Source organism: Pseudorasbora parva, chromosome 6 (assembly GCF_024679245.1).
Source record: "Pseudorasbora parva isolate DD20220531a chromosome 6, ASM2467924v1, whole genome shotgun sequence".
In the NCBI taxonomy this organism is placed as follows: domain Eukaryota; kingdom Metazoa; phylum Chordata; class Actinopteri; order Cypriniformes; family Gobionidae; genus Pseudorasbora; species Pseudorasbora parva.
The window spans coordinates 4,821,569-4,837,034 of NC_090177.1; the positions used below are offsets into that span (position 1 = coordinate 4,821,569).

General features: G+C 40.3%; 1 protein-coding gene across 1 annotated transcript; it reads right to left on the reverse strand.

The window, feature by feature from the left end:
• Positions 1–6,242: 6,242 nt before the first annotated feature.
• On the reverse strand, positions 6,243–14,478 carry gltpd2a (glycolipid transfer protein domain containing 2a). Its single transcript, XM_067447141.1, has 4 exons — positions 14,116–14,478; positions 13,949–14,019; positions 13,697–13,872; positions 6,243–8,983 (listed from the first exon to the last, which is right to left on the reverse strand). Exons 1-4 carry the CDS (start codon positions 14,198–14,200, stop codon positions 8,425–8,427), a joined length of 891 nt encoding a protein of 296 aa, XP_067303242.1. The 5' UTR covers positions 14,201–14,478; the 3' UTR covers positions 6,243–8,424.
• Between the last annotated feature and the right edge of the window lie 988 nt (positions 14,479–15,466).

Genomic DNA, 15,466 nt, shown 5'->3' on the forward strand with positions numbered 1-15,466 from the left:
TGCGACTTTGCTTACGCTGCACTGGCAGAACTCATGCTTAAGGTTTAAATAAAACGCACTAAGTCCTTGATAACTTGTAATTCACAATGGAGCTTGTAACAAGTAGGAATAGGTTGTGGCCCCTTTAAGAGCTGCATGATCCCTGTTGAACTGTCTGCATTGTATGTGCGCCTTGAGCACCCCATGTATGCGGGTTATTTCTGTTGCTCATATTAAGTTATTTTTGGTTATGAAGTAGTGCTGTGGACAGCAGAATGTTTATGACGGACAGTGACAGGAGTTACACAGGGAATAAAGTGCAAGCTGTGAAATGTCAATCTCTTCTGTGTCTGCAATAACTCCAGTTAAGTGAGCTATCCTTATTTCATCCGGACACAACACGATTTATTATTTAAACCCCTTTTTACTTATGAATTTTTGCAAAAACTTTATTTTAGGGTTCAGTTGTTAACTATTAACTAGTTGCTTATTATTATGCATATTACTAGGATATTGGCTGTTTATTAGTACTTATAAAGCACATATTAATGCCTTATTCTGTATGACCTTATTCTACATCCCTTAATCCGACCCAATACCTAAACTTAAATGCTACAAAAACTAACTAACTATTAATAAGCAGTAAATTAGGAGTTTAATGAGGCAAGTGGACTCATAGGGCAGCGAAGTAAGTGCATTCTGGGAGATGTTGTCTTTTTTATCCACATGACCCAAAAATACATTTTCTGGCTTTTCTCAGTCTGGAAGGCACCAAATTCAGAAATAATTTCACATTTCTAATACACAAATGACCCAGTTTAAATACACATTCATCTTCCCAGCACTGAAGTACCGTTTTAATGTAGCTACTAGTATAATACGATTAAATATCAACATAATAAATATATTATACACTATGACACAATTCGTTCTCAAAATGATTAATATATCATATACTACAGTTAAGCGTAACCTGCTGTGACATCACAATCAAGTTGATTTATGGGATATAGAGCTGCTAGAAGTGTACATCGGAGTAGATTTGCTCCCTCTGACAAAATCAAGGAGGGTCTGTCTATATAAGCTTCCTTTGTCGATTTCAAAAAGTGGAATGCACTTCCAAATGGCAGCAGGGATTCCCCAAAGAGGAAGAGCTAGGGAAGTTTGCATGTGTGCGCCTAAAAGTGGAGTGGAACACAGCCCTAGACGGCTCCACCTTCCCTTTATGACACACCCTCTCATGATGTCACACTACTCATTCACATTTTGTAAGACACTTTCTATTTACAAAGGCCATATGTGTGGTGTGAATGATCATGAATACTGCTGTGATTCACTAGCCTGACGTGGTCATACTCAGCTCTAGTCAGAATATGAGTCTGATGCTCCATTGGGCTGTGATTATGGGGCGTGTCTCAACCGAACCAGGAAAGACCTCAATTGGACAGACCTACAACCAATCGGAGCAACGAAGCGACGCATTGTCAAATGTCAACAGAGCTCAACTGGACTGTGTTGCCAAGTCCGTGTTTTTTTCCTCAGTTGTTTTCTATGTCCGCGGGTTGAAGCGACTATTATGTGATATATAGACCCATGCAAATTTTATCAGGCAACCTTGCCAAAATAACACACATTTTACCCCCCAAGCACTATTTTTTCCCCCAGAGAACCCCCCCAAGAAGGTATTGTTTAGGGCTAGTAGTTGGCGGATTTTGTTGTAAAAACTTGGCAACCCTGTCTGCACGCGCGCTGAAATAAACAATCTTTGCCGGTGTTGTAAAAAAATAAAATAATTTATTGATACACAGAGTACTTACCCAACATGATCATAATTTTTTAGAGAAATTGTGAAGGTGATGCAGATACAAACAAGGGGCCTTGACCCTGACTTTGTACACCGACGCATGTGTCATTCCTATTTTGCACCCGCGCAAAGCGCGCTTTTCCCTCCACAGAAGCACGTCGCTAAACTAGTGACTGAACTTGAGCTCCCTGGGCGGTTCAGCGCAAAAAAGGAGGCGTGTTTTAAAGCAGACACTGGAAGCTGAAATGCATGGCTTTGGAATTTTGCTATTCCATTAAACAATTGCGCCTCTGACCAGAAAAAACCCAGTCTAAAGTCAGCGGTGCGTTGCGCGTTGTTCATTATGCTATTTTAAGGGCGCACACTTGACCATAATGTATAGCGTGGACACCGCGCATACACTTTGCTCATGTAATCTACACAGATGCAACAGTTATTTTTGCAAATCATAAATTGTTACACTAAAAAAATATTAACACCTGAGATGACGGAAATCATTGTGGTGTGCCACGAAGATGTGAAAAAATAGGCATAAATCTAGCTTACGAATTATTCAGGCTAATTGTAGTAATTGAGGATCAGACCTGTTAGCCCAATAGTGGCCAGACATATCTGTATATAAGGACATCTGACAGATTGGTTTGTCCGTCAAGAACCAGGAAAAAAAAATCGACTGAAAAACTGAAAAAACTGTTTAACCGACGCTATTTTGGGTGGGTTTCTCCATCCCCATACAACACAACTTCTCTGTCTTTCACTGCTCTTCAAGAACATCAGTCTCCTCGGCTGTGAACCGCTCCTGGCGTGCGTCTGGTAAATACGCCATAATAATAGCGATCCATAATGGAGCTTGCGCAGCTGCTTTTAAAGGGAATGTTGGATGACGCTCTGATTGGTTTATTCACGTTACGCCCAAACCACACCTATGAATAATGAAGCTACTTCAGACCAACCCATTTTAGATTTGCGCCGGGCGCAAGAGCCATTTATCCCGCCGGGAAAATAGCAACAGCGCCGAGACCCGCCCACAAAGTTACTTGCGCTTTGACACTTGTGTTTCAGATCGTTAAAATAGGGCCCAAGCTCTCCGTTTAGGATTCGAGCAAATATAATCCAAGCACCTTTGATGACGTGCATGATTACGTTACTGTTGATCATCTGTCCGTCATCGTCTAAAGCCCGCCCTGATGATCTCATTGGTCAGTTTCTGTTGATCATCTGTCCGTCATCGGCTAAAGCCCGCCCTGATGATCTCATTGGTCAGTTTCTGTTGATCATCTGTCCGTCATCGGCTAAAGCCCGCCCTGATGATCTCATTGGTCAGTTTCTGTTGATCATCTGTCCGTCATCGGCTAAAGCCCGCCCTGATGATCTCATCGCTCAGTTTCTGTTGATCATCTGTCCGTCATCGGCTAAAGCCCGCCCTGATGATCTCATTGGTCAGTTTCTGTTGATCATCTGTCCGTCATCGGCTAAAGCCCGCCCTGATGATCTCATTGGTCAGTTTCTGTTGATCATCTGTCCGTCATCGGCTAAAGCCCGCCCTGATGATCTCACTGGTCAGTTTCTGTTGATCATCTGTCCGTCATCGGCTAAAGCCCGCCCTGATGATCTCATTGGTCAGTTTCTGTTGATCATCTGTCCGTCATCGGCTAAAGCCCGCCCTGATGATCTCATTGGTCAGTTTCTGTTGATCATCTGTCCGTCATCGGCTAAAGCCCGCCCTGATGATCTCATTGGTCAGTTTCTGTTGATCATCTGTCCGTCATCGGCTAAAGCCCGCCCTGATGATCTCACTGGTCAGTTTCTGTTGATCATCTGTCCGTCATCGGATAAAGCCCGCCCTGATGATCTCATTGGTCAGTTTCTGTTGATCATCTGTCCGTCATCGTCTAAAGCCCGCCCTGATGATCTCATTGGTCAGTTTCTGTTGATCATCTGTCCGTCATCGGCTAAAGCCCGCCCTGATGATCTCATTGGTCAGTTTCTGTTGATCATCTGTCCGTCATCGGCTAAAGCCCGCCCTGATGATCTCATTGGTCAGTTTCTGTTGATCATCTGTCCGTCATCGGCTAAAGCCCGCCCTGATGATCTCATTGGTCAGTTTCTGTTGATCATCTGTCCGTCATCGGCTAAAGCCCGCCCTGATGATCTCATTGGTCAGTTTCTGTTGATCATCTGTCCGTCATCGGCTAAAGCCCGCCCTGATGATCTCATTGGTCAGTTTCTGTTGATCATCTGTCCGTCATCGGCTAAAGCCCGCCCTGATGATCTCATTGGTCAGTTTCTGTTGATCATCTGTCCGTCATCGTCTAAAGCCCGCCCTGATGATCTCATTGGTCAGTTTCTGTTCGGAGATAATTACTCCTCTATGGAGCGTGGCCAGATCGAACTGCCCGACCTAAAAAAATTGTGGGTGGGGCTCTAAGTTCGGCTGGCATCCAGGCTAGCTATTCACATCTGAGATGACAAAGAACCGCATAATGATTGAGCCTTTGAGACAGGTATGTGTGAGGAAACTACAAGACAGAATGTGAGGACAAAATAAATCTATATATCATTTTTTTTGCAGTTTATGTAGAATATAGTTAACAATATATTCCAAATATAAATTGAGAGCCAAAGGCACATTTTGAGTACACAGTCATACCTGGAAACAAATCCTGTTCAAATATATAAGTGAACATCACATATTTGGGATTTCCAAGAAGTCTCGTGTTTTTCTATGCACTTGAGAAAAAAAAAAAACCTTTCTGCTTCTAGTCAGTGAGCTCACCTTCATTAATATTTATGAATATGTCCAATGCGGGCCAGGATCTAGTTACTATGATTCATCAAATCTGTGAAGGAAACAAAACACATGTGAGTATACTGATAATGGCAACTACTGGATTAACATTAATATAATGTCCACTTTTTACAGCAAACATGATATTTGTGATCTCATACATGTATTTATTATCACACAGAACATAAAAAAAATGTTTATATTGAATAATTTTATATTATATATTTAGCATATGAACAGATATTTGCGAGCTAAACCTTCATTGATGTGACGCTAGGCTACTTTACAGTAAACACTTCATAATCTGTCCAAAACAGGCCAACAAAGCTCTATAAATGTATAGACTTTTGTGTGGACATTTATATTACACCAATAACAAATCGTATGTTATTTTATAGAGCATATCAATGTTAATTTACAGTTTAATACATTGCTTATACAAAGGAATGTTATTTCAGTCGATTTCACTCATCTCAGTACAGCGATATAGTTTGGAAAACTAGTCAATGTATACATGTTTGTGTACAAATAGCATGTTAATGAATGTATGTATGTAACATCTGCCTTCAAAAACACTTTTGTTGATTCATAAATAAGGGAACAGAGACTTTCCCGCTTCAATGAGCCATATTTTCAAATCACAATACATTCAGAAAACACTCCACATACATAACTGTCCAGATGCAAATAAACCACCAAAAGGTTCAGTCTTTTGTTGGCTACTAAGAGCTCAGTCTTTGAAGATGTAGTATTGGGATGGAACAGTACTTAAGATCTATGCTGATGAAGCCACATCATCCATTTGGTAAATTGAAGTATCTCATGAAGTGAACACTGGATGTTAAAGGCATTGTTAGGGGAATGAGGACAATCAAATACTTCTTTGGACAAGTTCCTATTTAGAGTTGAACTGTTTCCTCATGCTTACTCAAGGAACCCTTTTTGAGTTCAAGAACTAGAAGTTCCTCAAAACCAGGTACAAACACAAGAGAGCATCGCTGAGAAAGCTTCTTTGTGTGGTTAACACATCCGTCCTAATTCATGCTTCTTCTATTCCTTTTTTTATGCTAACAGGTAGCTTACTGGCTAGAGCTAAACACTGCATGCACAGCAAGCTAATGGGACTTGTGTATGTGTAGTAAATGAAACAGTTTAACATTCATACACACAGAGACAAGCATAACAATGCATGATTCATATTTAACAGTCCTTTTGTGGTTTACAGACACGAGTTCATATTGAGATTAGAATAAAAAACGTAAGAATAAACTTACCCGTCACAATCCTCGAGGATCCGTTGCTCCTCGAATTGCTCGATTATTCCTCACCGCGTCCCAAGACAACGTAAAGTATATGGTTCTGATTAAATCTGATGCGTTTTACAGAGTTGATGTGAGCATTGATTCTGTTTGATCGCCTCAGATTAGCGTTTGAATAGAGCGCGCTGTCATGTTCACATTAGCGGACAATGAGCTGACACGACTGACATCTCTCTCTTTTCATACAGATTCAGAGAATATTTGTTGTCATTTTGAATTAGATAATTTAAAAGTAGACACTTAAGAGATATACTGTTCATGTCTGTGTGACAAGTATTCACTGAGTTCTGTTAGAGTCTCTTCATTTTAGAGACGCGCTCCAGAAAAAAAGTTCAGCGATCGAGACGGCACATCCTGTTTGTTTTCTTTATTTTACAAAAGAGCAATGTTTTTTTTTATTTTTTTATTGTAAGTGGATAGAAACAAAAGTAGGCCCTTTACAGTTTCAAAGGAGGTATTGCTTTTTTATGACCATAAATATGTATGTATTTTAAGTCTATTTTGCTGCCATTTGAAGATAGTTCCAGCAAATGTTGGTGTGTTGGAGGTTTAATGGGTTAGTTCACCCAAAAATGAAAATTATGTCATTAAAGATTAACCTAATGTCGTTCCACACCCGTAAGATCTCCGTTCAGACACAGTTTAAGATATTTTATATTTAGTTCGAGAGCTTTCTGTCCCTGACAATGCTGACGTGTTATCCGGTGTGCCCGAGCTTCGTTTATAGTCTGAGGGAGCGAACGTGGATTGAAAACAAACCCGGAAGAGAAGACAATGCTGAATAAATGCACAGTTTTTGTTAGTTTTGGACCCAAATGTATTTTCGATGCTTCAAAAAATTCAAACTAAGCAACAGATTAGTCACATATGGACGACTTTGATGATGTTTTATTCCCTTTCTGGACATGGACAGTATAGTGTGCATACATTTTCAATGAAGGGACAGAAAGCTCTTGGACTAAATATAAAATATCTTAAACTGTGTGTGAAGATGAACGGAGGTCTTACGGGTGTGGAACGACATTAGGGGGAGTCAATAATGACATAATTTTAATTTTTGGGTGAACTAACCCTTTAAACAGATAAGCAGAAGCAAAAACAGCTCTACTCTCCACTAACACTTGCAGGCTTACAGACCAGAAAGAAAGAAAACAGGGAGACACAGAGACTGATGAGATTCATCTTTCAACCACTCATAAATAATTTAACACAACTAAAAGCACAGTAAAACAGTGACATCTAGTGTACAAATAAGTGATGAGACGCACTATTTTCACAGATCACAGATGAATAGGAAGAATACACCTAGCACTGCAATAAAATGCTCTCAGAAGAAAAATAAGGTGTTAGGACACATGAGACATATCTAACGCTGCATTTACACTGCAGGTCTTGATGCACAATTCCGATTGGGTGACTATATCCGATATTTTTGGCAACCCGCTTACATCATCTTTTAAAAAAGCGACCCGTATCCGATATTTGCATTTACACTGTACACTGGTGAAACAGCCCAAGACGTTCTTAACCGGTGAATGGAAGTAAAACAGCGCGATATGCAATGGACGCAGACAAAATTATTATTCAATGTTTTGCTGTCTGCACTGTTCCACACATCTTTAAAGGTCAGTAAAACATTTCTCTCGTAAGGCGGAGAAAAAGAGGAGAGCCCTTGACAGGGTTGCCAGGTTTTCACAACAAAACCCGCCCAATGCAACTCAGAACTGTGTTAAAGTAGCCCAATTCTGCAGGAAAACCGCGGACTTGGCAACACTGGATCGCAGTTCGTGTCCACCTGAGTTGACGTCATTCGCCTCCGTCCCTTTTTCAATGACGTGCTACTCGCATTTACTGGGGAATATCCGATTTGACCACTCACATGGCAGACGCTAATGCATGTATCCGATTCAAATCGGATTTATTACCACAAATAAGCGAGGCCTGAATATGAACATGGCCGTAGTGCCCGTGACGTCACCCATAGGATTCTGAAGTGCAGTATTGAAGCGTAAAGTAAAGACGAGCTGGCCGTAGCAATCTTGGCAACGTGTCATACCCGGATAACAGAAAATGGGCAAAGAGGCGGGACGTGGGCGGAGCTTAAGTGACGCAATGACTCACAGACAGCAGACAAACGGCTATCCACCTGTCAATCAAATTGGCCACGCCCTTAATTATGCAGAACTTTAAGGCTTTTTATAATGTGAACGAATCAGTTAAAAAATAAAATTCACCCCCTCATAAAGAGCAAAATTAGACCAGAACCACAATTTGTCCCAGGCTGTAAACATGTTTTTTTCTGCTGTAAAGTTGGGCATTTTAACATGAGGCTCAGTGAGATTCTGCTCCTTCTGGAGCCTGTTCCTAGTGGCCAGTCGATGAATTGCATTTTAAGTCACTTGCATATTGGCTTCAACAGAAACTGGGGGAGGTTTCCGCTTGGTCCTATCCGATCTGTGTCACATGAGAGAGAAAATCGGAATTGGGTCACTTGAACCATGCAGTGTAAATGGGGCTTAAGTTGTGTGGGAGTGTTAAGGCAGGTCCAGCATGTTTCTGATCTCCAGCTCTCTCTGTGTCCGTTGGTGAATTTCTCGGATCGCCTCGATGATGATGCGCATCTCAGGCTCCGCCTCTTCCTGCGTTCTCACACACACCAGCTGGAGGAAGACTTTGCGGTCGGGCATCACCTGAAAAACCAGCTCGGCCGCGCGCTGCACAAGCCAGGGATGATGTGGCGCCAAAACCTCCAGGTAAGATTCACGGCACAATTCACCCATGCTCCGCTCCTCAGGCTCCGTCACCAGCTTCTCCAGTAGCAACTGTAACCATAGCAACGAGCGATGGAGGCGGAGCAACGTCCGACTCCCAGAAGGCGTTTCTCTGTCAAAGGAAACCACACCCCTTTCCAGCTCCGCCTCTAGCATGGAGCGCACTGAGTGGTAGGCGTGGTGAGGGGGCGGAGCTACGCCCTGAGCTTCTCCGGTCGTAATGATGGAAGATTCTTCCAGTGAGAGCTGTCGGATGAGTGTGATCTTCTCCTCAACTTTATGAGTGAAAAAGCCCACCAGAGGGCCCAGAGCCTCCATGAACCTGCACCACACACACAACATCAGCGTGAGACTGAGGAATCATCTTATGAATAGTGCATTTGTGGTAGTTATTGTTACATAAATATATACACTCTAAACTAATCAGTGTTTCTTTAAAATGTATGATAGAGTGTTTTAACACTGTGTCCTATCTACACACGCCGTGACACGCGATGAAAGGTATCTTTTCCATGTTAATTAGAGTTTTTGTCATAACCAGCCGTGACGGCGACACGCGATGAATCAATTTTAGAAACGGTTTCTATTTTTGTGCGACGTCGCGGCTGGAACAACAACACAAAACATGGCAATGTTAATCTCAGGTAGTGTTTATGTGCTTTATTTAATGTTAAAAGTGTGTAATGTTACACTGAATATCATTTAGCGCTCCCAGCTTTGTCATACTAAGAGCAGCTAAAGATAATTCACCTCAGATCTTGAAACTAAACACAATGAAACAATGAAACAAGAGCGTTCAAACTGTGAACAAACAAGTATATTCTATGACAACGATTGTTTTAGTAACTCAGTATGTATTTTTAGTAGTTTAAATGGTGTAATATTTGTGAATTTGATTATGTACTTATTCATTTCCTTGCAAGTGCTGTTAAGATTAATCTCTGGTGTCGTGCACTTGCCGTCAGAGCCCGCCCACTTGCTGTTCTGATTGGCTGTGGTTTTTAATTGATTTGTTGCATCTTGTGGTCGCGGCGCCTGGTGTGGACAGACAAGTTGCTTTTCGCTGCTTATCGCGTCGCGTGTAGTTAGAACACGGTGTAATAGGACAACAGACAATAGAATGCACACAGTATGTATATTATATTGCAATTCTGTCAATAGATTCTCATAAATATTACACAGTGCACCTTTAACAGTCATCGAGGTAGAGCCAGAAACCTACCTAGGACTAGCTCATGAGATAAGTTTTTTTTTAAATAATCTGCGATATTTAACATATGGTTCAATAGACAGCAAAGGTTGCAGAGGCAGAGTTGCTCAGAATGAGGGGTACTATATGGCATGAATGTCGTGGGCATGTGCAGAATTATTATTTTTTTGCATGATTTATACAATCCTTTACGCACATGAAAACCACAAAGGCGTACTCCGGTAGAAGATTTCTTTCAAATTTCTCACAGGCCTCTTGGGTCTCGAGTCAAAGACGCTCGCTGAGTTTCGTTCCGAGCGACCTCAGTAAACCTTGTACAACAGCCGCTCAAACTTCATTGGTCGACGCCCGCTGTGTTGTTCCAGAAACGCAAGTGTCGTCGTAGATATTTTTACAGCACCTTGTAATAAGACACCGCACGCTGTTTTCAAGTCAGTCGGAATGGCCGTTGCCTAGCTATAGGTGTTTTCGTGTTTTTGTTCGCCGCATCATTTTACACACGACCACAGAGCCCCTACAAAGGTGTACCGAGTTTGGTGAAATTATCTCATTCTCTTCAACAGCGATGGCTGTTTTAGTAAAAGTTACGCCGACTTTTTTTCCGATAATTGTTAACAGCCAGACTCCAGACACTCTTTCTGCACTGGATTGTTTCCGATCAGATGAAAAACCTGTGGTGAGCTCGTCCCAAACACCTGAAGATTTCACCAGTTTGACAATTCTGTTAATCAAATTAGAGATGTGCATTTTGTTCCAGTGGATTTAAATGACATAAGACACTTAAGCTGCGATGAACGAGTTATGAACCATTACATACAATCTAAAATTGCTGGGTTAAAAACAACAAACCCAGTGATTTGGGTTGAAAAAGGACAAACCCAGTGATTGTTTAGCAAACATTTAACCCAACTGCTGGGTTAAAACAACCCATTCATTGGATTAAAACAACCAGATTTTTGGGTTTGTCCCTTTTCAACCCAACTTGGGTTGTTTTTAACCCAGAATTTTTAGAGTGTAGGCTACTTTTGATCACTGTAGCGTAACCGTCAGGCCAATCGGCGTGAGCCTTGGCGACGTTGTAATGTATTTCAACGATATAAGACACTTGAGTCTGCGGCAAACGGTTTTGGAGTTATGGGAGCCATTACATACACTCTTAAAAATTCTGGGTTGAAAATGGACAAACCCTGTAAATGGGGTTTGTTTTAACCCAGCGGTTGGGTTAAATGTTTGCTTAAACAACCCATTTACTGGATTAAAACAACCCATTCACTGGGTTAAAACTAGGGCTGCGCGATAAATCGCATTATACATGAAAATATGCTTATCGCGATTTGGCTTATCGTGATTATCAAATCGCAAAGGCTGTGATGATCTTTTATGTGCAGTTTGTCAGTGTAGGACGGCTCTGTGATCAGTAGTAAATGCGGTTCCATCTAAAAGCACTGCAAGTTTGAGATGCTTATAACATGCATTTGAAAAAGCAACATGCGTCAAACATCTTTCCAAAAACTAAAAGCATTTAGTTATGTTTAATCAAAGTGTTTTAATATGTTTATTCAGCTCACCGATAGTTTGATGTTCATAGCTATATTTATTTCCATATGGACTTCCGTGAATGACGTGTGCTATCGTACTTCTGTGCTATATACTTGGAGTTCCCTGCGCGAGAGCGCCCTCTGGCTTGCGGAGCAGCGTTTATTACTGAACACAGCCGTAGTGCTCTGAGAAGCTGTGCTTGCAATTATTGCAGCCTTTGCCAAATCGCGTGCAATTTTATTGCGATTTATCGTGCATATATAGTATTATAGTAAAAACAACTCATTTGTAAAACACTAAAATAAATGTGAAAAAAAAAACAACAACAACCCATTTGCTGGGTTAAAACAATCCATTCGCTGGGTTAAAACAACCCATTCACTGGGTTAAAACAATCAATTCGCTGGGTTAAAACAACCTGTTTGCAGGGGTTAAAACAACCTATTCACTGGGTTTAAACAACCCATTCGCTGGTTAAAACAACAAGATTGCTTGGGTTGTTTTAAACCCAGCATTTTTTAGAGTGTAGGCTACTTTTGATCGCTGTAGCGCCGCCATCAGGCCGATCGAAGCGAGCCATGGGGATGTTTTAGACATGGTGGGTACTACCATCCCACAAAGTTTTAAGTCTCTATGACTTACGGTTTGGTGTTCCCAATCACTTTTAGGGGTGAATGCTGATCCTCTGGAATTACTGTTGGGTTTCAGTGCTACGCTCTTGAACCCAGTAAACATGAGTAATGAATCAGCTCATCCCTAATACAGTGGGGCAAAAAGTATTTAGTCAGCCACCAATTGTGCAAGTTCTCCCACTTAAAAAGATGAGAGAGGCCTGTAATTTTGCAATTACATCAATTTTGCTGTAATCAACTGTGAGAGACAGAATGAGAAAACAAAATCCTGAAAATCACATTTTTAAAGAATTAATTTGCAAATTATGGTGGACAATAAGTATTTGGTCACCTACAAAAAAAGCAAGATTTCTGACTCTCACAGAGCTGTAACTTCTTTAAGAGGCTCCTCTGTCCTCCACTCGTTTCCTGTATTTATTAATGCCACCGGTTTGAACTCATTATCAGTAAAAAAGACACCTGTCCATTATGATTATGACAAACTCCACTATGTCCAAGACCAAAGAGCTGTCAAAGGACACCAGAAACAAAATTGTAGACCTGCACCAGGCTGGGAAGACTGAATCTGCAATAGGTAAGCAGCTTGGTATGAAGAAATCAACTGTGGGAGCAATTATTAGAAAATAGAAGACATAGAAGACCACTGATAACCTCCCTCGATCTGGGGCTCCACTCAAGACCTACACAGGGGGACCTAGTGAATGACCTGCAGAGAGCTGGGACCAAAGTAACAAAGGCCACCATCAGTAACACACTACGACACCAGGGACTCAAATCCTGCAGTGCCAGACGTGTCCCCCTACTTAAGCTGGTCCAGGCCTGTCTGAAGTTTACTAGAGAGCATTAGGATGATCCAGAAGAGGATTGGCCATATGGTCAGATGAAACCAAAATAGAACTTTTAGGTAAAAACTCAACTTGTCGTGTTTGGAGGAGAATGAATGCTTGATTGCACCATTCCTACTGTGAAGCATAGGGGTGGACACATCATGCTTCGAGGCTGTTTTTTCCAGGCCAGGACGACCGTGTAAAGGAAAGAATGAATGGGGCCATGTATCATGAGATTCTAAGTCAAAACCTCCTGTCATCAGCAAGGACATTGAAGATGAAACGTGGCTGGGTCTTTCAGCATGACAATGATTCCAAACACACCCTCCGGGCAACAAATGAGTGGCTTCATAAGAAGCATTTCAAGGTCTTGGATTGGCCTAGCCAGTCTCCAGATCTCAACTCTATAGAAAATCTTTGAAAATCTGTGTTGCCCCGAGACAGCCCCACAACATCACGGCTCTAGAGGAGATCTGAGGGAGGAATGGGCCAAACTACCAGCAACAGTGTGTAAAAACCTTGAGGCGACTTACAGAAAAGGTTTGACCGCTGTCATTGTCAACAAAGGGTATATAACAAAGTATTGACATTAACTTTTGTTACTGACAAAATACTTATTTTTCACCATAATTTGCAAATAAAATCTTTAAAAATCTGACAGTGTGTTTTTCTGGATTTTTTTTTCTCATTCTGTCTCTCTTAGTTGAAGTGTACCTATAGTGAAAATTACAGGCCTCTCTTGTCTTTTTAAGTGGGATAATGCACAATTGGTGGCTGACTAAATACTTTTTTGCCCCACTGTAATTACATCTTTAAGAATATCATACTTGATCAGCTCCTCCCAGCAGAGCAGGTACGGGTGCAGCAGCACGTCGGAGGCGGGGCCGAGGGCGGAGCTTAGATGCCGGTGGAGGCGAGACACTTGGAACGGCTGTCCAGCACACTCTCTGATGATGTCATTTCCTCCAAGCACACCAGCATCAGTAACAGCAACCCGAGCCACCTGGACAGGAAGTGTCAATCAGCACGAGTAGAAGTTCATGTTAGTGATGTGATGTGTTTTTTTAGTCACTTCTCACTGCTCTGGGGTGTGTGAACACACTCAGACAAGGCCGCCACGACTGCTCACAATCCTGAATGGTTCCTGGAGCTGTAGAGAACAGGAAAAAACAGTGAAATGCACAGCTCGAGGGGGGTTGTGTGTGTGTGTGTGTGTGAGAGATGGTGAAAGGTTGCATTTACTTACGCAGCCACAGTGAGCTGAGAAACAGCAGCAGACTCAACGTGACCGTGGTCATGACACACCGCCGCAAGCGACATCGCATTCCCATCGCAATAACGTCTCCTCGTGTCTCCTCGAGCCTCAGTCTAATGCTCCTAATAAACAGTCCAACTCAAATCAGCATGACCTTTGAACTGTTGTGCGTGTCACTGATTCACACTTGTGTAAAGGTTGAGCTGAACTACAAACACATTTTCACTTTAACTGAGGTCACAAACAGGGTGCGATCTGAATTTAAGATAATATTCATATGGTTTAGTAATACATTTAATTTGTTGTCAAATGGATTATTTCCAGAAACCAGGGTTTTTATCATTCACCAAAAATTTTAAAAGCACTTTTGTTGCTTGAAATAAATCAATGTAAACTGAAATATAATAAAAAATAAAACCAAACATGTTTTCTAATTTCGTTTAGCTATATGTACTAAATTAACAAGCTAAAAATGAATAAAAAACTTTTGAAGAAATCATAAAAATTGCAAAAAACATGAAAAGAATTGAATATATTAATGCACTTAAAATATGAATAATATAGCCTATGACATTACAATCAAACTGCAAAACACTTTACATTATATTAATAATAATGTTTGAAATGCAAAAAAAAAAAAAAAATCACAAATGATGCTTTATTATATTTAATAAATAAACCTTGTTAATTTTATTGACCAAAATGCTTAAATTTTAATAAAAAAAGAGAATTAAAATTCATATATGTGTAGTTCAGTAATACATTTAATTTATTGATATGAATTTATCCATAAACATATGGATTATTTCCAGAAATCAGGATTATTATCATTCACCAAAACCATAAAAAGCCTTTTTGTGACTTAAAATAAAATAAACAAATATAGTTAAATATAAAATGTTATATTTCATCTTAGAAATATTTCTCATTTTGTTTAGCTTTAATGCTAAAATAATAAACTAAAACTGAAACAAAAATGAATAAAAAACTAAAATGAAAATTATTTTATAATATGAAAATAATGTAATATATGAATAATATATCACACTAGAATAAAATTGCAAGACATTTAACATTATATTAATAATCAATGTTTGAAATGCAGAAATCACAAATTATACTTTATTATGTTTAATAAAGACCTTGTTTATTTTAAGACAGAAATGCTTCTCTTACCAGAACATTTACTAGAACCTTATTTTAATTTTAAATTGTATATGTTGATTGTTGAGAAAATTATGAGAATAAATAGACAAAATAAATCAAAATGTATAATGCAGTTTATTGGTTTTCACATATTTTGGAAATATGGAAAAATGTGTAACTATTCATTCTGTAATTA

Coding starts and splice junctions, on each gene's coding strand:
- gltpd2a (XM_067447141.1), bottom strand. CDS start 14,200: ATGGGAATGCGATGTCGCTTGCGGCGGTGTGTCATGACCACGGTCACG. Junction 13,873..13,948: donor TGTTCACACACCCCAGAGCA/GTGAGAAGTGAC, acceptor CTTCCTGTCCAG/GTGGCTCGGGTTGCTGTTAC. Junction 8,984..13,696: donor TGCTGGGAGGAGCTGATCAA/GTATGATATTCT, acceptor TGTGTGGTGCAG/GTTCATGGAGGCTCTGGGCC.